This window comes from Vanacampus margaritifer, chromosome 13 (assembly GCF_051991255.1).
Source record: "Vanacampus margaritifer isolate UIUO_Vmar chromosome 13, RoL_Vmar_1.0, whole genome shotgun sequence".
NCBI classification, from domain to species: Eukaryota; Metazoa; Chordata; class Actinopteri; order Syngnathiformes; family Syngnathidae; genus Vanacampus; species Vanacampus margaritifer.
This window is the reverse complement of record NC_135444.1, coordinates 18588625-18615026: the sequence shown is the minus strand read 5'-3', so window position 1 is coordinate 18615026 and position 26402 is coordinate 18588625. Positions and strand designations below refer to the sequence as shown.

Below are 26402 nucleotides of genomic sequence, written 5' to 3'. Positions count from 1 at the left end.
TTTTGGCCATACAAAAAAAAATGTATACATGTATTTTTTTTTAATCACATTTTTTGTCAGCTTTTGCCAAAGTTTTTAAATTTCTATCAGGCTTCTGCCAGTTTGGAACTTTTTTGTCAGTTCTTAATTGTTTTTTTTTTAAATCATATTTTGTCCAACTTCTGTCATGTTTTAGCCAGTTTAATTTCCTTGTTTTTTCTGATAGATTTTTGTAACTTTATGGTTGTATTTTTCCTCTAGGTTTTTTTTGTGCCAGATTTATAAGAAATTATTATTTTTGTGTGTAAATAAGTCGGACTGCCTCATACTCTATCACAAACATGTATTATTTTCATTTTCCTTTTTGGTCAGATTTTTGTGAATATGTAAAAAAATTTTCCCCATTTTTGGTCCAAGTCCAAGGTCATTTTTGTACAGTTTGAATCAGGTTTTTGTGTCTGTCTTATTTTTTAACATTTTTTTTTTGATAAAGTTTAAGGGGATGAGAAATAGCAGGTGGGTCCTGCACTTGCCCCCTCCCGCACATATGCTTCTGCCATTTGGGCGGGATTTGAACGTGCGCGCTCATTATGAAGTGTGGGAGCCCCACGAGGTGGCAAACAAAGCCTCCTCTTTACACCCTGGTGTCATGACACGTGGACGTCTCATATAACAAGCACACGTACGCACACACACACACACACACACGAGGAGACTTTCACAGCCATTCAACAGCACGGTGTGAAACGCCAATTGAAGATGCATTTTGAACAGCAGGGCGGGCGACCCGCTGTGTGGGTTGAGCGCCGATTGGCCGAGGTGGAGAGGGCGTCGGTACACGTGAGTTGGCAAACGGCAGGGATGAGTCGACATGTGTCGCCGGTGTGTTTCGTCCGCTCTCTCGCTGTGTGTGTGAGTGTGTGTAAGTGTGTGTGTGTGTGTGTGAGTGTGTGGTCAGTGGGCGCTCGGCGCCATGCAACATCCATGTGCGGGCGTACAGGTGCGACCATGTGCTTGGCCATAGGACCTGCAGGGGGCGGAGCTAAAAGGAGGAGAGGGCTTTTTTTTTTTTTTTTTTGTCATGCATGGCGTAACCCTCATGCATCCTGTAGAAAGCATATTAGGGACACCTGCACATTTGAATGATAAGAAATTAATTTGTATTGTTTTCTAATATGTATTTATTTTGTTTTGTTTTTAGCATTTTGAGTATTTTATTTTACGGGGGCTAGGTTCATGTTATGGTGCAGCCTAGCCAGTGCCAAATTTTTGTATTCTCTAAAATATTTACACACATTTTGATATTTTGCATTTTTGTATAATTTATAAAATTGTATTATGATTGTTAATTGTTTGCATTGTCTTATATTTTCTACTAATAAACTAATAAGTTTTCATCTATTATGTTCTAATTGATTTTTCTTTAAAAAAAAATAATGAATATTTTTGTATTACTTTGATTGAATTAGATTTCCCAATGGATATAGAAACAGAATTTTTTATTTTTCATTTTATTAACATTTTTTATTTTTCATGTTCATTTTATTTTTTTGGGTCTATATTTGTATAAAAAAGTTCTGCATACAATGCACATCACATTATCATACAGTATTCATTAAGTGGTCGACTGCTTTTTACAGTTGTATCACGGTTAAGAATTAGCTGACTAGTTTAAAAGATTTCATGATGGCAACATTTTCCCCCTGGAACAGATGATTTCACTTTCCATTATTTGCAAAGGAAAAACATGAAATTGCTTGAAGGTCAAAAAGAATACATAAATAACACAGTGGAGGAGGCAAATCTCATGGTGTGCTTCATAGATGGAAATGTAAAAGAGTGTGTTGTGTTGTGTCAGCGTCAGACGCAGTCCAAGCTGTGCACAGCGAGCACATAACGTGCTGACAAACACATTCACTTGGTTTAAGATGACACTTGGAAGAAAGCTCCAGCGGCTCTCCAAGTCTGCGTGCTCGGCTACACGGAACACAATATTTTGTATATGGTGACGATTAAGTAGTTCACAGATTGGTAGAATACGTACATTTGACTGTGTTGTTATATAACCTGTATGTTTGCATTCATACAGCGTGAGTGAATATTTGAAGTCGATGCTAATTTACGTTAGCATTTAAATAGGATTTTACATTGACTTTAGCATTAGCAATGTTTTTTATTATTTTTTTTATTATTATGCATGCCTTATATTCAAATATAAAATGTGTGTATTTTGTTGTTGTTGTCTGTTTAGTCTAACAGTAAACTCCAAGCTTGGGTGTCATTAAACATTTTAAAGCACGCTAAGGGACGAGAAAAATGAAATAAAATCATATGCTTGCTGCACAAGTAACATGGTGCATTCAGGGTACTTCCACAGTGTCGGAAACTTGTACACACACCCGCCGTTTAGCACGTTAATCGTTTTTTTTTTTTTCGATTACAAGGGTGAGAGAAGCCAAAATGAAACCTAACTAAAATAATAATGACATATGTAACTAATTAAAGCTAAAATATACTTTGTTTTCAGCTTTGTCAACTTTAATATTCATTGTTTAAATATTTTCTTGTTACAGTGCATAAGTGTACTTGATATTTGCTGCTCACTTTTGCAAATCTCTGACGCAGAGCGCTAATACAATTTTGCTAACTATATAATCTTTATATGAAATTTTGCCACGGTTTCATCTCTCGTCAAGCATGTGATTAAAATAAGAACTTTAACTGCGTTTCTTTAATGGCGTAAATGACCCGAAAGTTTTCTACCTTCAGCCAGCCTGAGTCGGTCCAAGTCTCTTATTAATTTGCCTAAAATCAGGCCACAGTTATGTAAGCGCTCTAATTCGTCCTCCCCGAGGGTAATCATCACTTTAAGCAGGCCCAGATGTGGGATAAACACACCGCGGACGGGTATTTATTTCCCAGTGGGCCGCAGATACATGTTGTGTATTGCGCGAAAACATCAGCGGCAAGAAAAAAAAATATTAACACAACCCTCAAGTTGAGGTTTGCGTGTCTCCCACAGAGGAGATCAACAAACCGCCAAAGAAAAGCAGGAATAATCCTGGTGCTGATGGACAGTGACTCTTAAGGGAAAGTTTGTAGTGACACAGTGGAACCTCCAAAGTGGAACAAAATAATGGTGGTGCACAAAATTATACAATATTATTACTATTTGCATTATTAGTATTAGCTTTGTAGCTATCTTTTGTTGATTTTTGCAAAAATTAAGAACTCTCAAGTGCCCATTTTTGGGGCTCGTATTGGGATCGTTCACCAATAGTACTTTTTCACCAGCATAAACATGACATTTGGTGAGTTTTCTGTAAAGGAAAGCAAACACAATGTGATTGTTTTTGGCTTAACATTCGTACAAAACAATTTCAACTGTGATTTTACGCCACTAAAATGGCCGCTTTCAACCGAAACGGCTGACTTTCGGTGTCTTTCTGTTGGGTTTTTGAGACTTTTTTTGTGGGTCTACCGATGATAGACATGCTTACCAAATGTTATGCTGCTCAGTGAAACGGGCTTTGCAGGCTGAATTAAAAAAGAAGAAGATGAGGGTAGCACTATGGAGAAAATTTTGGGGGGAATTTTTTGGGTACTTTAAACCAACATGGCTGACTTCCTGTGTCTTTTCAAGCAGGGGGTTCTTGAGACTTTTTTGCGGGTCTACTCAAGATAGAAATGCCTACCAAATTTCACATTGCTATGCAAAATAGTCTTTGGGGGCTGAATTGAAAAAAAACTAAACAAAAAAGATGAGTGTAGCACTATAGAGACAATTATTTCAAACCAACATGGCTGACCTCCTGTCTCGCTGTCTTTTCAGGCAGGTATTCTTGAGACTTTTTTTTGGTGGTTCTGCTCAAGGTAAACATGCCTACCAAATTTCACGTTGCTACATGCTAAATTTTCAAAAAAAAATCTGGGTGAAGCACTAGCAAGCAAATTCTTTTGTGTGCTTCAAACCAAAATGGACGACTTCATGTGTCCTTTCAGGCATGGGTTCTTGAGACTTTTTTGCGGTTCTGCTCAAGATAGACATGCCTACCAAATTTCACGTTGCTACATGCTAAATTTTCAAAAAAAAATCTGGGGGAAGCACTAGCAAGCAAATTCTTTTGTGTGCTTCAAACCAAAATGGACGACTTCATGTGTCCTTTCAGGCATGGGTTCTTGAGACTTTTTTGCGGGTCTACTCAACATAGAAATGCCTACCAAATTTCACGTTGCTAAGCAAAATAGTCTTTGGGGGCTGAATTGAAAAACAAAACAAAACAAAAAAGATGAGTGTAGCACTATAGAGACAATTATTTTAAACCAACATGGCTGACCTCCTGTCTCGTCTTTTCAGGCAGGTATTCTTGAGACTTTTTTTTGGTGGTTCTGCTCATGGTAAACATGCCTACCAAATTTCCCATTGCTACATGCTAAATTTTCCCCCAAAAATCTGGGGGAAGCACTAGCAAGCAAATTCTTTTGTGTGCTTCAAACCAAAATGGACGACTTCATGTGTCCTTTCAGGCATGGGTTCTTGAGACTTTTTTGCGGGTCTGCTCAAGATAGACATGCCTACCAAATTTCACGTTGCTACATGCTAAATTTTGAAAAAAAAATCTGGGGGAAGCACTAGCAAGCAAATTCTTTTGTGTGCTTCAAACCAAAATGGACGACTTCATGTGTCCTTTCAGGCATGGGTTCTTGAGACTTTTTTGCAGGTCTACTCAAGATAGAAATGCCTACCAAATTTCACGTTGCTATGCGAAATAGTTTTTAGCGGCTGAATTGAAAAAAATAAATATATATATGAGGGTAGCACTATGGAGACAATTTTTGGGAGGAAATTTTGGGGTACTTCAAACCAACATGGCTGACCTGTGTCTTTTCAGGCAGGTATTCTTGACACTTTTTTTGTGGGTCTGTTCATGGTAAATATGCCTACCAAATTTCTCGTTGCTACATGAAACTGTCTTTGGGGGCTAAATTTTCCCCCCAAAATCTGGGGGAAGCGCTAGCAAGCAATTTCTTTTGGGTGCTTCAAACCAAAATGGACGACTTCATGTGTCCTTTCAGACATGGGTTCTTGAGACTTTTTTGCGGGTCTGCTCAAGATAGACATGCCTACCAAATTTCACGTTGCTACGTACTTTTTTGGGGGTGTTCTTCAGAACCAAAATGGACAACTTCCTGTGTCTTTTTGGGCACGGTTCTTGAGACCTTTTTTTTTTGCTTTGACTCATATATGCCAAATTTCATGTTGCAAAGTGAAACGGTCTTCCGTAGCTGTGTCCATACATAATGTCTGACCTTCATGAACATGCTGAATCCCGTCTTCAGGAGGTCCGTGAGGCCGCCGGACATGTGCTCGATGTCCGGACATTCGTGCTTGTCGGGGTGGAAGACTTCTTGAAGGATCTGTCGCAGGAAAGGTCGGTAGGTAGCCTGCAAAAAAAGAAAAAGGAAAAATATTAACAAGATTAAGGGCTCACTCATCCCATAGGTGGCGCTATAACGTAGTGGCGGCCTTAAGAATAATATCCAAAGGATGAAGGATTATGGTACACTTTTTGAGGGGCGGTCCTGGCGCAGAGCTATCATATTCTGAATTATATATTTTCACACTCATTTGGTTGTGTAATTAATTTGACACTTGATTGACAAGCAGTCTTGAACTAAAATCGCGTGCCTCAAATATTTCATTACATTTCCTTCCTTTAACAGAGGATAAAAAAAAGAGAAGTCTCTGGAATGCCAGCTGATATTCTTAAAAGGGAATTCAGCCCAAGCCCTTCTTCCAGGAATGCACCATTTATATCCTCAAAGCGCACACGGCGACCGTTCCAGAGGGATTTTTTTCCCTCGATAACGCCTGACACAGTTTGACATCCTCGCAATGGTGGAATCTTAAAATAGTCAGACGGATGACCCAACATTTTGTGCACGTAATTTACGCTCAAACTGATGCTGTGCCCCAATTAGTCGCAGATGAATAAATGCCTCGCTTTCCCCACACTGTAAAAAATGCTACTAAAGCTAACTGTCTAGTTTCATAGATACTAGCATTCACATGTGGATTCGTGGATGTTAAAAAGTTAAATCAACTTTGTTTATAGCGCACTTTAAAAACAACCTTAGCTGGATACCTTGGCTAAGAGTTAGCTTCTGTTAGCATGCTGGCTAATTGGAGTGGATAGAGAGGTCTTGACTTGCCTGTACACACAAAAAAAAAATAGCATAAAAAAAAATCACGTTAAATTGTAGGGGGTTGAATGATGCGAATGACTAAGCGCGATATAGCGGAGCTCATTTTCCAAAATAAATGATTCACCTCTTTATAAACACCTCCGCCCATATGTGGTTGAGTAAATAAAGCTCTGGGATGTTAATTGAATGCAGAGAATGTTTGGGAAGAGAGCATATGTATATCACTCATCACGGTAGGCGGTGCAAGCCTCCCACTCATCAATGGTTTACGTGACTAATTACATCAACTCCAATTTAGCGACATTACAAAATGGGTCAACCTGCTCCTGCTTAAGCGAGTAAACAAAACAACGCTAACACCACGTCAACATCTGTCTCTCTTGACTAACATCCCCGGGAAATAAAAAACACCCTCTCAAAAATACACTCACATTATCATGAGCGTCATACGAGCTTCCGTTTGCAAGCATGTGAGCACACGTGCTCATATCACTTTTCCTCCCAAGTGAGATTTTTCTTGGCGCGGATAAACGTGGATTGGTGAAATTAATTCGACAAAAACAGCACATTGCATGAACACAACAGGACAGAAAAACATGTTAGGGAATGGAATGTTCGTGGAGAAAAAAGTTAGAACTTGGCTACGGTTAGCGACTGTTAGCATAACGACTGACCGGACCCTGAATTTAGTTAAACTGTATTAACATATAGTTAGCCGAAGCTTTGGCACCTCTTCTATTTGAGTAATGACTGATTACAATTTTGATATAAAGTACAGTGTTACCCTGACTTATGAGTTTAATTTGTTGCATTTTAGTTTTTGTTGTTGTGGTTTTAATGTTTTGGTTTGGTTTATGGTTTTTACTGAACATATAAACATAAAGAAAACACAAAACACATTACAAGTTTAAAATATAAGTTGAAGTAAAAAGGAAAGGAAAAACAAGAATAGGAAGAAAGAAAAGAGTTTATATTTTCAAAAGGGGTAGGAGCAAGTTAAAAACTTATCTAGTCCTACCCCTTATTCATTTTATCATTTTAGTAGTAGTTTTGTAATTGTGCATTTAAGGGGCGTGCCTTAGTAAATGATATTAAGTTAGGGCTGAAAACTACAGCAAACTCGTGTAGTAAGCCTGCTATTTTGTTTTGTTAGCGTATAGGCTATCTAAGGGCTATTGAAGTTAAGTTAGGGCTTGAAAGTCAAAACTAACGAGAACTCTTGTATCATAAGCTTACTAGCTCATTTTGTTAGCTTAAAGACTACTTGGAAGTTAGTGAAGTTAAGTTAGGGATTAAACCTTACTAGAACCCTTGTGTAGTAAGCTTGCTAGCTTGTTTTGTTAGCGTAAAGGCTATCTAGAGGCTATTGAAGTTAAGTTAGGGCTAAAAACTAACGAGAACTGTTGTGTCGTATGTTTGCTCTCTTCTTTCGTTAGTTTGAAGTCTACCTCAAGGTTAGTGAAGTTACGTTAGGAATCAAACCCTTAAGTAGTAAACTTGCTAGCTTGTTTTGTTAGCGTAAAGGCAACCTGGAGTTTAGTGAAGTTAAGCTAGGGCTAAAAAATAACAAGAATCCTCTAGCTAGCAAGTTCAGCTGGCGCCTGGTTATTTTGAATTTGAACAAGGACAAAAGAGGACCCTGGATACAGTTAGTTTGTGTATCAAACATTTATGTAAGAGGTGACTCAACATTTATCTACATAAACACGTATGTGGATGCTATCCTCCACACTGCAAGACAGCTTTTGTTGCTAAGCTTTTACAATTTTCAAGGACTAACTTTTTTTCCCCCTTTCACGGTTACATAATATAACATTATGGCTCGATAAAGACCAGGAGGCTGTTTAAGTGACGCAAGCAGGAAATAGTGGTATTAAAAAAAAACATATAATTAAAAAGTGCTTTAATACTAGAATGTTCCAGGACGCCCTTATTTGGACGGTATGTACCTGGTGAACACCGTCGCTGGCTGTGTAGACGTGACGCAGCTGCTTGAGGTGGTCTCGAGCGTGACTCAGACCGCCGAGGGTCTCAAACATACGCTCGAGTGTGGAATGGACGCGCTCGGTGCTCAGCTCCTCCGCTTGTGTACAGCCTGGCAAAAAAAAAAGAAGGAAAAAAATTTTGTTGTTTTTTCTAGATACCATAATGTTATCAAGAAAACCACTTAATTGTATATTTGTAGACAAAAGTGCTGTAGTATATATATTTTTAAATAAGTTATATATATTTTTTTACAAAAAGTCTAATATTTTGGGCAAAACAATATATATTTCAAAATCATTTAAAAAAACTGATTTCAACACATTTCATTTTCATTGAAATATTGTCAGGAAAACAACATATTTTGGAGACTTTTAAAAATGATATTGATTAAACGGTTTTTGAAAATATTATTTTGAGGAATCAATATTTTCAAGAAAACAAAGTAGGCCTAAATATATTAAAAAAAAAGATATTTGGAAGAACATTGATCTTTTAGTAGTGTTGAGAACAAAAAACAACAACAAAAAAAAACAACATACTGTAGATATTTAGGACAAACAAGTTGTTACTGAACAAATGTTATTTTTTTAACAATATTTTTGAGAAAAAAAGTTGAATATTTTATATAGTGGGTTTTTTTCTATTTTTTTTTTCTTGCAAGATATTTTTGGGATAATTCATTTGTATAATAATAATAATATACAAGAATAGTAACAAAAATAAAAATATTTTTGATTACTATTTTTGTTCATATTTCCAGAAGAAAACTTTTATGTAGCGAGAAAGTTTATATTTGTACAGGAGTCTTATTTTGGGGAAAAAGCTGTACATTTTTGTAGTTGTATGAAAATAAAGTTGTATAATTTTTTTTTTTGGGGGGGGGAGTCAATCTGAGAATAAGGTTGGCAAAAAATCAGCTGTTCCAAGTCTTTCATTTCCAAGAAAAAACAAACAGTCATATAGGTTGCTGAGGATTTATTAGCTCTTGGAAATGCAGGACGTAGGTCGCCTGTCTTTGGCGGATTCGCATAAATCCCACCTGTGTTGTTTTAACGTTGGCACGCTTCCTTGCAAACTGGCACGCAAAAAAGCCAACACATGCAGGAAAACACTTACACCAGCAAAACGTTACAAAACATGATGTCCTCAAACAAAATCTACAGCTCAAAAGATGGAAGCGAGAGAGGACAAGAGCACCTCGCTACCCCCCCGACATGTAAGGGAGGAAGCTGACGCTGTTGCGGCGTGACAGAAAAATATGCGGCGGTATAAATTATGACTAGGATTAAGGGGAACATTTGGATTTAGTCTTTGCTGATTGGCAGGAATGTAGCAAGCCATTAAAGAGATGCTCAGCTGTGTTGTAGTTTTCTATACGACATCAGTAAAAAGCTGCATGCTGCAACTGTGTCAGCACGTATTCAGCATGGCTGGCAACCAATGCCAACAGTGATGACTGCCAGGAGTGCACAAAGAAGCATTGTGCAATGCCAAGGTACTTTGCTAAATGCAAACATGGCTCGTTATACGCCTGTTTAGCACCAGCTTCATTCTTTATTGGAATCTGTATGGGTGAAACAATAGCTACACCAAAAAAAAAAATGCCATAGAGTTTTTTTTTGTTTGTTTAAGAAGCAAATCAGATATTTTAGAGGGGAAAAAAAAAGCAATCTATGAGAATAATGTTGCATACTTCTCAGGATTATTTAGTGATTTTTTTTTAGTTCAACAGTGGTAATTTTGTAATTTCTATTTTTGAGTACTGATAAAAAAAATTCAAGATAAAAAATTGTATTAAAAAATAGAATAAAATTGTGTATTTTTGAGAAACCTGTATAAAAATGTACATTTTGAATGATGATGATGATGATTATTATTATTAATGATTTTTTTTTTAATTACAAGAAATAAAGCTGTATTTTGTAAAAAAAAAAATAACAATAATAATAAAAAAGCTGAATCTTTCCAAAAAGAAAAGTTGTATATTTTCTAAAAAATAATAAAAAACCTGCAGAAAAAAGTAGTATATTTGGAAAAAAGAGGCAACTAATTTTGAGAATGAATTTGTATATAAACATGAATAAAAGAGACGTCATAGGTGTATTTTAAAGAAAAGAAAATATATTAAAAAAGTATATATGCCTATTGAGAAAAAGTTGTATATCTAATTGAAGAAAAAAATGGTAATCTTACAATAATAGGGTTATAAGTAAAAGTCTATTTATATATTTTTTTAAATTCCAAGAAAAAAAGTTTCCCATTACCTCCATGAAATACGATAAAATTTGCCAAGTTTTTTTTTTTAATTTAGATTTTGGAGAAAATAAGCATATATTGTAATGAATGTGGCTAGGAAGGCAATTAAAAAAAAAAAGAAGTGAAAAACGTTGTCCTCTGCCCCTAAGCGCTTGAAAGCGCTATATAAATAAAGATGACTTGACTTGACTACTGCCATCCATCATTTGCAATCGCATCAAACTTGAAATTCAATTGGATCTTACATAAGACACGCCGCATGAGCTCACATATTAAACACGTCTTCAGACATTTCTATATACAGTATAAACATGCAGTTCATGTGCAGTCGATAAGATCTCAAACATTCGCATGGACGCTGACACATGGCGACACCCCTCGCACGATGTAAAGATAGCTTTGCCAACTCTAAAAAGTGACCTCCTTCACAAATACCTTGCTGGATTTTATTTGGCCGACTCCATACGTCAACGTCAGCGCGGTTAGATAATGCTCGGGCGGCAGCTCGCCTTTATCGACCTTTAATCTGGGAAGTTTGTGCCATTTTGTGGAGGATATCCAAATTCAACGCGGACAGACTTTGTTTTGAGCGGCTGCCTGTCCCCAGGAATGCGAAGCGTCTGGCAACCCCGCCCCCCCCGACGACTGCAAGGTAAACCGTGGTCCGGGGACAAAGCGCAGGGCGAGACCACGGCCAGCGTTTCGGATGTGGGTCTTATCTTAAAGCATTCGCACTAATCCAAGCATCCTAAAATGGAAGCAGGGGTGGCACCTGCACCTTTTTGGAAGTTGCGTGCGAGCGCTAACGAAAGAAAAAGGCTTTTTTTTTTTTTTTTTAATCTCTTCTTGTGTAACAATTAATTCACTTTCACACTGATGACTCAGAAGTCCAGATGTGTAGTCTCACTTGTGTCTCATTTCCACAGTGAAATTCCATGTAACTTTATTAAATTATTCCCAAAATTAATATTTCAGCCTCTGCGTCAGTTAACAATACTCCCCAGTATACATTCTTTATCCTCTGCGAAGAACAACCAATATTTCGGCGGCTCACTTAACGTTTTGAAACGATAAACAATGATTTAGAACTGCTCCAGATGACGTAAGGTGGCATGTGTGTGCTAGTTGTGATATCGTGTTTTTGGATTAAGGGCGTATATCAAACTCATTTGCAGAGCTTGACGGGAAATCGCAAGTGAGCGCACGCCGCTCGATGGGCCCACCCCCGTCTGCAAAAAACACGTTCTCACGCGACCCTCATGTGACTCAGTGCAGCAGATATCCAATTGTTAGTGGAATTAGAGGATGCACTCATCATGTGGCATTGAAATAAGAGACGGTGAGTGGTGAGTCAGTGTTCCTTTGTGCAGAGGAATAGATAACCGGAGGGGATGAATTGCGTTAAAACATTCGGCAACTCAAATATTACAATGCCGAACCTGCTCAACAAGTAAGCCATGTAGATTGTGGCGTGTGGGAATTTTTTTAAATTTAAAATATCATTTTGAAGTAAGAAAATGAGTCCCAAAGTCTTTTTTTTTTTTTACATGCCAATGTGGTGTCAGAAAACGGGCCCAAAACCTAAAAATATTTTGAAAAGTTGCATTTAAAATATATATATTTTAAACAGATGTTAACGGTGTCATGTTGGTGTCAGAAAAATGATTTGAATATGGATTTTATGTTGTTGTTGTTTTTAAACAAAATTACAACATGAGTATTTCCATGGACAACTGATGAAAACGATTACATTTTGGCTGTTTGTTTAGAGGGCATTTGCATTTTTTGGTGTCAGAAGATGGGTCTCAAAGTTATTTTTCAGACAGATATAGAAAGGGGATTTTTACACAAGTCTGCTTTAAATGGAAAACTGCTAAAAATGCTCCTTTGACATAAAAAAAGGGATCCAAAATAGAATAAAAATAATTTTGGCATCAGAAAATGTCCCGATTCTTTTTTTAGACCAACGTTACTATTCCCACAAAAATGATGAAAAGGATGTCCAAACAAGTTATTGGTGTCAGAAGATGGGTCCCAATTTGTTTTTTTTTTTAAAGACAGAGAAAGTGGCTCTTTACCTGAGTCTGCTTTTAAATGAAAGCAAACAAAAAAGAAACAAAAAAGAAACAAAAAAAAACTGTTGCTTTGGCATCAGAAAAGGGATCCCACAGTGCATTACGAAAAATGTCACAGATGCAAACAATGCTGTTAGCTTAAGGTTTTATGGCAAAAGTATTTGTGGTGCCAGAAAATGGTTCCCAAAGTGAACTTTTTGTATAATAAAACTTTTTGTATTCATAAAAAACCACTGCAGTTTGGAGCAGTACAATGTTGCTAGCTTACCATCCTGCACCTTTAAACATCTATTTAGTGAGTAATTACATATACAAGGAAAAAAAACAACCTCCATCAAAGTCAGGAGGAAGTAAGAAGTCATTACGGCCGCAGCATTTTTCGGTCAGCCGTGTGGCCTGCGGAATCAAAACAGTGCGTTTCCTCAACAACCCTCAAAACACCACAGCATCTCTTTGTGCCGCTGCACTTATCAGCGGAATGTTCTTATTATAAATACGCCGGCCGGCCAGCTCATTTTTTGAGGCCTGATCAAAACGACTATTCTGGGGGAAAGAATGAGTTGATGCGATTCAGGTACGAACGAGTGACAGTCGGAAAAAAGACTGAAGCAACTATTTCAAGCCTTGTTATCAACCTCTTGAATGTGAACGCGGCAGGTCTGTCGTCGTCATTGCGCGTTTCTGTTACGTGACGCTCCACTTCCACATGGCGCTAACATGAGGATGATGTAAACTAAATGTTCTTATGTCACTCTTTATTCAGCCTCGGTGGCTTTTAGTCACCATCAACTTGGCTGGGGAAGCCTATTGAGCTAGGCAAGATGCTAACCTGCTCACAGAGCATGAAGGGAGTAAATGCCAAGCCGAATCGAAATGAATGGGTTAGTAAATTTGTATTATTTTTAAGCACAGCTATACTGATAACCAAGTAACCGATTTTTTGGTAACTTTTACTGTTCAGTGGCTAGTTTAACTTTTTAAAACTAAACTCAATCGGCCAGGTTAGCTATTTCACCCATTTTTGGTTTTGACCCAGCAGTTTTAACAGTATGTCTTGTCATCAGGGTACGACTACTAGTTGATGTATAAAATTGTAGCATAATAGCAAGTGAGTATAAAAAATGCTTAAGTACTATTAGTACTAGTTCATTTAACTCATTAATGTACTGTGTTCGAGTGTCATGACTGGTAGTCGGTTACTAGATCAAATTACAAAATGCTAACATGCTAATGATTGTTAATCTTCACAACGTTGATAAAATGCTAGCATGCTAACAGTTTATACGTTAACATTTAGTATAGCAAGAAAGAAAACTTTCGGTTCTTTGCTTGTCTATGAGAATATTGTTGCATACTTCTCAGGATTGCTTAGTGAATTTTTTAGTTCAACAGTGGTAGGTTTGTAAAAATGTCAGTGTTGTTTGACTGTATTGTTAACTGAATGTTTTTCAGGATGCAAATTTTATTAAAAATGTAGATTACAATTTTGTATTTTTAAGAAAAATTTATAAAAATGTATAATTTGAATAATAATAATAATTATTATTATTATTATTATTAGATGAAATAAAACTATATTTTGTTAAGAAAATTCTGAATTTTTCCAAGAAAAAAGAAAAAAAACTGCAGAAAAAAGTAGTGTATTTGGGAAAACATAAAAAAAAAACACAAAAAAAAGAAGTCACAATTGTATTTTAAAGAAACAAATATAAAACATTTTTATGTAAGTATACATTGAGAAGAAAAATGAATTGAAATAAAATTGGTAATATTACACGAGTAGTATTATATATTATTGAGTAAAAAATGTCTTATTTATCACCCAAAAAATATTAAATATTTAAAAAAAAGTGTCATGACTGGTAGTGGGTTCAAATTACCAAATGCTAACATGCTAATAATTGTTACTCTTTGATATCGCAACGTTGAACATCGAACATTAGCATGCCAACTGTTTATACATTGACATTCAGCATTGCAAGAAAGAAAACTTTTGGTTCTTTGCTCCATGGACCTGATTGGATAGTGCAGGTGTCCCTAATGAAGCGTCTGTTGGAACACTGCATTGCATTCATTCAAGATTGAGCTGAATTGGGTTTGCTCGTCTCGGAGGGACGTTTAAAAAAAAAAAAAAAAACATTTTTCTTGTCACAGAGTCGCATTTTTTAGCAGAAATGAAACTGCGACGGCTGAAAACCGAGACCACTCATGACTCGTCTTTCACCTCCACTTTGGCCAGAGAGTGAGTGTGTGTGTGTGTGTGCACATACTTTCATGGTAGATCAGTGAAATCTAGCACTCGCAACTCCACAGACTGAAAAAAAAAGAGCAAAAATGAGGACTTTGCACGCAATCCAATTTGAGACTCCTGCTTCACATGCAAGGAGGTGAGTGGGGGGAGGAGGGGGGTTGGTTTAGGGGTGTATTATGGGATGTAAAACAAACCCGCTTTTAGCACATCAGGCCTGTCTGTACAGTGTGTCGGACTTCCTGCTTTGGCTTTCAGCAGTTATATAAGCACGATGATCAGCATACACTTTCGTACTGAGCAAAAAGCAGTGCATGCCAAAGAAATATATATCGTTTACTTAACAGCAAAGCAAAATCTCTTTATGTCTAGATTGCCAGCCATCCAGGTCATGATAATCTGTGACTTGGGCCACTATGCTATTAAGCTAACAATACAGAAAAAAAGTATTAAAAGAAAGCTCAAATAGTCCATTTGGATTTCCCAAAATTTTATTTCTGGAAATTAAAATGGCATAATTTTGAATATATATATATATATATATTCAAAATTTTATATATATATATATATATATATATATATATATATATATATGTGTGTGTGTAAAGTTGCATATTTAAAAACAATATAAAATAGGTTGCATATTTTCAAAAAGTTGTATATTTTTAAAGAAAAAATATATCATCTAAAATATAAAAATATATATGCTATTAAGCTAACAATACAGAAAAAAAGTATTAAAAGAAAGCTCAAATAGTCCATTTGGATTTCCCAAAATGTAATTTCCGGAAATTAAAATTTCGGGGGGAAATATATATATATAAATGTATGTAAAGTTGCATATTTTAAAAACATAAAATAGGTTGCATATTTTCAAAAAGTTGTATATTTAAAAAAAAAATGTTTTTCCCAAAATATATAATATAAAAATATATCTAATTATATTTTTGAGAATTTGTAAAAAAATAAATAAAAAATAAAAAAGTATTTTAGTGAATTTTGAGGGCTGAAAAAAGTTGCATATTTTTTTTAAAACTTGCATCTTTAAAAAAAAAATAAATAAATAATTAAATTGCTGCATATTCTCAAGAAAAATGTATTGGATTGACTAAAAAAGTTGTATTTTGGAGGTAGGATATTTTAATGAATGGATTTATTAGCCGATTAAGTGGCGTGTCACAATATTGTGTCGACTGAAGTGTGAAATGTGAGCTCAAGAGGATAAAGAAAAGATTAAAGCTGAGCTCAGTAAAAGTCAGTACAAATGTTTGCCAAAGCTAAATGAACAAATAGCATGACTAAGGACCACTTCAAAAGCAAATACATACAGTACATACAAGGCGCTCCAGTGCGCACTGTGAAGCGTTCCCTGTTCTTTTGAGCATTCAGCATCTTTTTTTGTTTTTGTTTTGTTAAGGTGCTTATCGGGTCTCGGCTGTGAGATTTATATGGTAACGCTATTGGAATAGATAACACAGCTCCTCATCTCATAAATTCTTGTGTGCATTGAATTAGTTCACATATAAAAGGAGAGTATGCTTTCATAGGCCTACTCTGACTGGAAAAAAGTTTTGAGAAAACAAATAGAAATTTTAGTATAAAAGTGCATACAGTGTTCATGATTTTTTTTTTTATTGAATACATTTTTTTAAATACATTTGCCCTATTTTCAAATTCTTACTTTTTTTTATTTTTTAAATCTTTTAAAAAAATTAAACATCAGACAAAGTTAACCCAAGTAAAAATAAAATGCAGTTTTTATATTGAGATTTATTAAAACTCAATCACTACCATTGTGCATTTTTTTTTATATTGAAATGTATTAAAACTCAATCACTACTTGTCAAGTATGTTTTCTTCAGCTGATGTAAATTTCAAATTTGGAAATGCACACAACCAAAGGCCATCATCCAAAGAAATTCGACAACGGAAGAGAACTGAAGTGTTCTTGGAACTGTAATGGTCTGCGGCCGCTATGTTACTTCAGGACATGGACGACTTGCTAAAACCATGAATTAATTCTGCTCTTTACCAGGTAATCCTGAGGAAGAATGTCCAGCCAACAGTTTGTGACCTCAAACTAAAGTGTAATTGGGTTATGCAGGAGGTCAACATTGCACACAAAAACACACACACAAGCAAATCACCATGTGGCTAAATTGGAGGCGGAGCTTGCCATTTGAAGGTCCACATGAAACAGGAGCTTTAGAAAAACACAGAAACAGCTTTTCGGGGCCAAACTTAACCTAATGATTCATTGACTGCTTCATCAAATCAAAAAATGTTATATAAGCCGTGTCTTTATTCAGCCAGTCTTACACAACCATGAAAGTATTCCACCCTTTGAAAACAACCTTGTCTGTCAAATGAGACCATTCGCTGCATTCTTCCTCCAGTTGTTCTGTTCAATATATTGATTTGCTTTTTTTTTCTTCTCATGAATGACCTTGCTGGCATACAGTGTGTATCAATTGGCAATTGTTTGTTACACAATCATAGCGCGCGTGGGAAGGAATGTCATTAGCTCTGCGATGACTGAACGAGTGTGCCAGGTCACGATTTCTATTATGATTATTATTTGCTGATATATGCTGACGGGCAGTGTTGGGGAGCAGGCCAACAGGTGTGTGTGTGTGTGTGTGTGTGTGTGTGTGTGTGTGTGTGTGTGTGTGTGTGTGTGTGTGTGTGTGTGTGCGCGCCTCCGAACCAATCGCAGAGCCTTTTCAACACTTCTCAATTCAAAATCATTCCTGTGGCCCGTCAGCAATTGCAAACATCAGATCGTTCCACGGCATACAGGAGAAAATAGATTTACATAGCAATATATATTTTTTACTCTTTAAAAAAAAGTTTTTTTTTTATATACAGAAAAAAATATATACATATTTATATATACACATTTACTTTGTTACATTTATTTAAGTAACTTTGGGGATAAATTGTACTTGCCAGATTAGTGTTGATGCAATGTGGTTTTAAGTTTCCTTAAATTAAATTATTCAAAAGCATTGTTTCCTAAAAATATGCAACTAGTCAATATATATATATATATTATTTTATATTTGTTGGGCGAAAAAGGTTTTTTTTTGTGTGAAAAATGCAACTTCTCTCACAATATACTTACATAATTTTTTTTCTTTTTTTTTTAAATATTGTGTCCTCTCAAAATAATAGATTTTTCCCCATAAAAGTATGCAACAATTTTTTTTCTTTATAATATACAACTAATGTAAAAAAAATTAAAAATTAAATAAAAAAGTTCAGTTGATGAAAATATAATAATAATAATAATAATAATAATAATAATAATTAGAAGCGCCTTTCTTGAACACCATACAATTAGGGAACCAAAAAGTTAATTAAAAATAAAAATAATGAGCCAAAGTAGGACAGCACTGTCCTCCAGAGGGGCATTAGAAGTATTACACTCATCGGGACAACTGTTATTTTCTCACAATATACTTTTTTTTTCTAAATATTGTGTCCCCTCCCCAAAAAATTTTTCCCATAAAAGTATGCAACTCTTTTTTTCTTTATAATATACAAATTTTGTAAAGCACAAAACAAAACAAAGAAATTGTTGCGTTGATGAAAAGATAATGAGCAAAAGTAGGACAGCACTGCCCTCCAGAGGGGCATTAGAAGTATTACACTCATCGGGACAACAGTTTTATACGAGTAAATTGTGTATATATCGCCCTCTCCCGGTCAAATGGAGATTAACTCCTTAAACGTCAGCCAGACTGTACAGTCAAACTCAACTTCAATATACCGGTATATCCCTATAAATAATAAATACAATAACAACATGACAGCATAAGTAGCAACTGGGGGTTCAGTATCTTGCTCAAGGACAATTCAACATGGGCCAGGGATTGAACCCACAACCTTTGGTTGGACCGCTTTAGTCATGCCGCCGCATATGCAAATATATTAGTGGTCAATGACAAGGTCAAAGAGGAGTATACTCTGAACAAAAAACGACCTCCCTCAGGGACCAAAGGTACAGCTGGACTTTGCATCACTCGTGTGGACACGCACGCACACACACAGAGGACCCTAAAAGTACCTGGGGGGGCCCAAGCCTGAACCTCCCCTGGAGTGCTGCCACACATTAGACCGGAGGAAGGAGGGGCTATCAATCAAAGAGGCCTCTTAAAAAAATAAAAAATAAAAACTCAAGAGAAATCAAACCTTTTCTCTTTGCTACATCACGGCTCGGTATCCTTCTGCGGCATTGCAAAGAAACAAAAAACAAAAAAACAGACAGAATCATAAAACATCATAAACACGCACACAATCATGAACCAATTGTCCACTGTACATTTAGTAGTTGAATGATTGAACCCAAACGAACCACCCTCACATCATTAGCCAAGGTGTGTGTATCCCGAAAAAGTTTGGAGTGTTGTTTTAATCAACACTTGGAGTGAGCGGGTAGGGGTGGGGGGGTCCGATGGGGGTCTTATTTTCACCGTCCGGGAAGCACGCGGGCCTCTGCTCTGCTGTGTTTGTTTTCCCAAGTAGAAACATGTGAACATGTGTTTGTTGCTCACTGGGCTTGAGTTACACACCAGCATGCATTAACACGTTGTGCTCAGTTGGGCGCGTACGCACACACAAATGGCTACAACAGCCTACAAATCAATTAGGTGTCTTTAACTCATTCACTGCCATTGACGACTATAGACGTCAAAAATTCCTGTGAACTATTTCTATGAGTTTAACCATTTTTCATATCATTTCATTTTTTATGAAAACCTATATTTTTTTATTGTGCATTAATAACAGATATAAAATTATCATGTGATTAATTACATTTAAATGGCCCTTATTTTTTATATATATATTTTTTAATTAGGCCCGTCAGGCGATAATAAAAAAAATGTAATTAATCACATGACTTCACTAGTTAACTAACGATTAATCACACATTTTATATCTGTTCTAAATTTGCAATATTTTTTTCCCCTAAGTTTTCATACTCTTGTTAACAAAAGTGAAAAAAAAAAATAATCGAAATAGTTCAAATTAATTTTTGACGTCTATAGCCGTCAATGGCAATGAATGAGTTAAGAGCACAATGACAACTCATTTTTTCCCCATTGGAAATCATATAAACAATTACAAAAAATGTTTACTTTCATATTGCGCAACTTTTCTTTTACACACAAAACAAATGCACTTCGAAGTTTTAAGCTACACATCTACACATTCACTTACACGTTAATCAGTTTCCTCTGGCAGCAGTTGTGCACCGTCACCATATAGATAGATTTCATAAACAAACAAACAAATACATAAATAAAAATCGGAGTAAAACTGAGAACTAACCTGGGACCGTGGCTTTGCGCTCGTCAGACCGCCTCACGGTGCTAGCTAAGCAGCCACAAAGTCAGTCAACCAAATTTCAATGCAGCTAACGCAATGGAAAAGACATTGCGGCCACAAAGCGCCCACATGTCGTTAACTAACCAATCAGAACCAAGCTTATTTATATATTGAATATTTTTAAATATATAATAAATGTACGGTTCAAAAAGCTTTGAAAAAGGTATTCCTTCTCATTTTCAAAGTGAATTATCTGTACTGTTAAGTATTTTTACTGATGTAGTTACCGACTTGGCCACGAGGGCGCACTGTTACACAAGCCTGCAGCACACACTATGTAACACCCGGCAACCCCCATCATTTCAGCCCCCCAACTCTCCATCCTTCCATCCAAAAACAGACCTCTCTGCCAGGAGAACTGGGGAGCTGTTTTTTCACGCTCTCCTGAGGGGGATAAGCATCTTTTTTTTCAGGCGGCCCAGATGTGAGGCACCAAACCTGCTTGAATAAAAAACACAGTCACTTTCTCTGCTCCTCCTCTTAACCTCCAACTATTCACTCCATTTTTAACACAAAGTGTCCAAGTTTTCAAGTGAATCTCGTCCTCCGCCCTTCCTCCGAAATTGGCCTCGTCTCCTTTTTCTTTCCTTGGCGTTGCGGGTTCTCCACTTTCCAAATAAACGTTTTCAAACACGCATTGAAGAACAAAAGACAATAAAGTGATACATAATGACGAATTCCACCCCCCACCCCCCGACCCCCCAAACCCACACTTATGCAGACGAGTCACACAGTCCAGATGACCCAGTGACAGAGACACATCATTTAGTCTCCTCCACTTTGTTCTCCAACTTATTGTTCTGTTCGTAAATTCCCCAAGTGTCTGTATGTGTGACATGTTATTGTATATTTGTGACAGCACATCTGGATGGAGGGAGGGCGTGGCGGCTCGCACGACTCAAGTCCATATGACGAAGAAACAGTTTGAGAGGAACACGTTTTAGAGCGCGTCTAGCCTAGCCTGAATAATCAACACAAGTTGCTGCAAAGTGAATTTGGGATTTACGAGGCAAGGCCTCGAACCCGGTAGGTGTGCTGTCTGCGTGGATTAAGCCAACATTTCTGTATCAGAGGCAAGCCAAGACGCTTGTTCCCACTCTGCCTTTTTGTACAGAAGCACGTTAGCGTTCGGGTGAAGTGACAGTTGAGAAATAAAAGAAATTTGCCTCCAAGACCAGCTTCATCCATAAACAAAAAAAACTAACAAACACTCAATGACCAATTCCTGAAATCAAACAGGAAGTAGACAAAAAGTTAAAACAAAACAAAAAAACAACAACTTTGAACCACAAACTTAGCGTTGACGATTATATGACAAGATAGCAAACCAATTCAAGTCTAAACTAACCAACATCAAGCTAGTTTTAAAAAAAATAAGTCATTCAGAGCGAAAAAACCTGATGGCTAATACTTTCGGGCAAATAAACACACACACATGGTCAAGCAAGATAACGCGATAACACACATGGCGGCCAAGCAGCCTCCAGTAAGGCCCCGCTGCTGCTCCGAGCCGCCACGCTACGCTAAACCATGCTAATGAAAAGCTGGTGGGAGGGGCCTAGCTGTGGGCCCAGCCCAGGGTCATGTTGAGCCAATGTTCATTCCCAACCCATGCCTGATTATAACGTCAACAATACTAACATGGACGCCAGAATTTTTCTGACCTAGTTAGCATTGGCGCTAAATAGTGTAACTGCATACCATAGGCATACCAACAACAGACATTTTGAAATATTTGTTCAGTGAAGTTGTAGTAAATTCTTCCCAAATCCAGTGCGTGTAAGTGGGTGTTGCATTTTTTTGGGGCCAATCAGATTTCAGTCTTTATGTGTTGCCATATCAAGCAAATCTGACCAGGGATTTCAGAATCAGTTGTGCTGGCCAATATAACTTCAACTATATTAGCATTGGTTCCGTTTATTTAACCAATGAGATTTCATATTCTGCCTTCTAACAAAAAAAAAAACTAACAAAAACAAAACATCATTAGCAGAGGTGGCAAATCCAGGTCCAGAAAGTAAAAACCCTGCCACAGTTTGGCTTTAGCCCCAGGTCTTGCTCCCATGCTGTTTGTTTACCTGCTCGGAGCATCAGGGGCTAAAGCCAAACTTTTGTTTTTCTGTGGCTAAAGACAAACTGTGGCAGGGTTTTGATTTTCTGGACCTGGATTAGCCACCACTGATCATTAGCGATTTGCACACGGCAGCCATTTTGAAACCCTGACCAATAAAAAAAATAATAATAATTTTTTCTGAATGAATAAGGACGTCCCAATCAATGAAATCAATGTGGGGGCTCTTGTTCTTCTACAACTTCAAACCAAAAGTACAATACTCTAATGGAATTAAAGAGATGTCAAATGACATGTTAGCCTGTGCGCGAATCACATTTACGACACTTAAATCAACAAAAACCAACAATGAAGAGTTCACAAGGCAAAAAGAAGAAGAAACAATGGAGGACAGTAATGGACACAGCCATTAGACAGGAGGAGGACAGATAGAAGCGAGGGTGGTGCTGCTGATGAAAAGACATGATTAACCTTTGATCCTCACTCACTTTTGTGACTGTGTGTGTGTCAGATGATAAGTGTGCTATGTGCTTTGCCGCTCCCAGGAGACACACACACACACACAGATTATGTTGACGCTGGTCAGATACTTTGTAATGCGTGTGTGAGGTGGAGGTCGGGTCAAAAAGTTTCCATGTTGTGCTTTTAAATTACATTTCAGGATGAACCTAACATCACTTATATGCACTTTAGCTGTGTAACTTTTTTTAATTTGCAATTAATCTTTATGAATCCCCCCCCAAATTAACCCTTAACCCTAACATAGTATAGGCCTACATCTTTACTCAGCACTCATTCTTTTCCAATGTCACAAAAATATGGACAAAGTCGTTTGTTTACAAAAAAAAATAACCTAGCTATTTAGCTAGCTAGCAAGACAAGCCGAGTAAAGATGTAGCTGCTACGTAGCTACATCTTTACTCAGTACTCCTTTTCCAATGTCACAGAAATCCTTTGTTTCCAAAAATAACTTTGATAGCTAGCTAGCTAGAGTTAAAGATGTACCTGCTACATTAGTTAGCTAACTAGCAAGACAAGCTAACGTAGCAGCTACATCTCAGTCCGCCTTCTTGCCCAGCGTCACAAAAACATGGATTCAAAGTCATTTGTTCATAAAGTGAGCTAAGATCCAAATTAAAGTCCTCCATTGAAAAAGCTAGTTAGCAAGAGAAGCTAACATAGCAGTCCACAGCTTCACTTGCTTCTTATTTTTGTCAAACATCCCCAAAACGTATAGACTCAAATGCAGCACATATGTTACAGAGGATTGATAAGTGATTTTTAAAAAATATTTTTTTTTCAAAGTGAGCTAAGATCCAAATTAAAGTCCTCCATTGAAAAAGCTAGTTAGCAAGAGAAGCTAACATAGCAGTCTACAGCTTCACTTGCTTCTTATTTTTGTCAAACATCCCCAAAACGTATAGACTCAAATGCAGCACATATGTTACAGAGGATTGAGTAGTGATTTAAAAAAATTAATTTTTTTTTTTCAACAAATAAAATAATATAGATAACAGGACTGAGCTGAGATTTTAACCTTCCCGGTCATTGTTGAAATATTGAATAATATACATAGAAATTAATGAGTGAACTTACATTTATTTGGTCTTCCCATGGCTTGCAGATGATCTGATTAGTGCAATATGTAAAAAAAAAAAATGAAACATCGTACCGAAGTCTAATTTTAGGAAGGGGCAACAAAGTTTTCCGATGTTCAAGGTAATTTAAACTAATCTTCAAATTTCCATTTAATACATATGATATCAGATCAATGTACATGATTTTGCTTAATAAAAAAACATTTAACAGTTAAATGTATGTTGCATGTATACATACACACACACACACACTGTATATACTCAACTGTATGGATTTCTAACAAATTAGTCACTGACATCCACTGAGAGGACGGATGACTTGCTCATGTGTGACTCGCACTGGGATAAAAGATGAAGTGTTGCGTAAGTCTACGCTTAACAAAGTGCAGGACCGAGAACAAAGACACATCATCTTGCAGCGTGTGATCAGCCTGACTGAAGACACATTCTTGTTAAAACGGAGCATCTCAACTTACACACAAGCACGCAGATTAGCACGAGAAGAAGACAGACGAGAGCAAGGAAGAGCGAAAAAAGATGTTTTGGCCAATTTTGTTTACATGAAAATGGATTAAAAAAAAACGGTGCTGTGTTTAATGTTTGTTTATAAGAAAACGGATGCAAATGTTTTGACAAATTAAAACGGATGACCATAAGTTTATATCAAAACAGATACAAACTGTACTTTTGACCATTTGTTTGCCTGAATATATACAAACTCGGCTTTGATGGATTGTTTACATGAAAATGGATTTTTAAAAAATGTGTCAATTTGGCTGTCTCTTTACAGGAAAAGTGACACAAACGGCATTGTTTTGACTGTTTACATGAAAGAAAAGATACAAAAAGATGTAGTTTTGACTTTCTTTGTATGCCAATGAATACAAATTATGCAGGTTTGCTCATTTGTTTACATAGAAATGAATAAAAACGGCCATTTTAACTGTGTGTTTACTTGGAAATAGGTACAACCATTTCCATGTGTGTTCTGCTTTGATTGTTTACATGAAAATTGACTCTGTGCTTTTGAACATTGGTTTGCATAAAAACAGACATAAATGGTATAATTTAGTAAGTTAAGTTTTTTTTTTTATGTTTACATGAAACTCATACAAATGGTGTCTTTGTTTCTTTTGATCAAAACATTTTCAGTGCATTTCTTTAAATGAAAACGGCTACAAATGGTGTTGTTTTGACCGTTTTAGTTAGTTTTAGTTAGACATTTTTTTTCATGAACTCAATTTCCATGCCTTCCAATGGGAAAAATTCAGTGAATCCCAACAAAACTGGGAGTCAAATGGACGTTCCGCTGTCCACGACAAGATACGCGGCGACTCCCGCATCTCGGGAGGAAGCGTCCTATCGCAGGAAGTCCGATCCTCCTAATCGCGGCCCCACTTCCCGTTCGGGTCCCTGAGCCTCCTCATCTGCAGACCAAAGAGGCCACGCAGGCAGCCGTCCCACACAAACATGCATTCATGCTGGGCTGGAGGCACAAGTGAAAGTGGATTACAGGGCGGACCGCTAGCAGACATAGCACTTAACGTATTATACGCTGACACTGTGACTTAAAAAACTAGCTAAAAACTGTCTATACAAACTATAATTTGATAATTTTCATGCAGTCTCTAATTAGAGAGTATGCGTGTGTCATCCAGGTCCGAGGGGTGATGTTGGGCTAGACCGTCAGCCGCAATAACCTCTGATGATGAGATGCTAACGCTTAGCATGACATAAATAACTCACACAGACATAAAGTTTGAACATATACTCGACTCTTACACACTGTGCAATACAAGCTAAATAAACGACTATATTTTCCGGACTATAAGTCACTCCGCAGTGCAAGTCGCAAACCAAGACCTAGACCAGTAGAGCTCGGACTAGAGCACCTAAAATCCAGACTTTTTAGCATGTTAAAGAAGGTGGCCACTTTCTTCTTCTTCATATTCTACTTCTACAATTTTCTATGACTACTACTAGTACTAACTACTACCTTTTTGTGCATTACAACCACCTTCTGGCCACTAGGGCTGGGTATCGATTGTAATTTCCTCAATCGATTCAATTACGATTCTCCAGAGTTCAGTTTGATTCGATTTCGATTTTTTCCGATTCGACTCACTTAATTCAATCTGACATTGATTAATTATGGCACATCAATTTTTCTTAAATATCAAGTACATGATTAAAAACTCCACACATATTACATTCCGGAGGCAGTAGCTGGTAAAATTATTATTTTTAAGTTTATTAATTGATGAAAGCAACACGTGTTATCACTTACAGTAATTTCTGGACTATAAGGCGCACCTGACTATAAGTCGCGCTAGCTAAATTTGGGGAATACTCGAGTTTGTTACACATATAAGCCGCACCCGACTGTAAGCCGCAGGTGTTTTAATGTTACCGCACCGGTGGTTCCCGCTACTTTCTTTTCCACAATGAGGGCGCAAAATGTCTCGCTCTCGTTCTGTCTCTCCTACTGTATTTGAGCTCCCTTTAAACCACACCTTTGTATTAGCCACAGGGTCGAATGCAAGTTAAAAAAAAAGTAGCGGCTTATAGTCCAGAAATTACTGTAGGTAATT

The 26402-nt window shown here is 36.9% G+C and overlaps 1 protein-coding gene across 4 annotated transcripts in view; it reads right to left on the bottom strand.

Annotated features, from left to right (window-relative positions):
- Nucleotides 1-26402, bottom strand: part of scfd2 (sec1 family domain containing 2) — a 101986-nt gene that overhangs the window by 4170 nt on the left and 71414 nt on the right. For all 4 annotated transcript variants that reach the window (XM_077583393.1, XM_077583395.1, XM_077583394.1 and 1 more), the window contains exons 8-9: nt 8136-8281; nt 5290-5424 (exon numbers count right to left, since the gene is read on the bottom strand). In XM_077583393.1, the coding sequence (XP_077439519.1) occupies nt 5290-5424; nt 8136-8281 (281 nt within the window). The remainder of the gene's footprint in view (nt 1-5289; nt 5425-8135; nt 8282-26402) is intronic.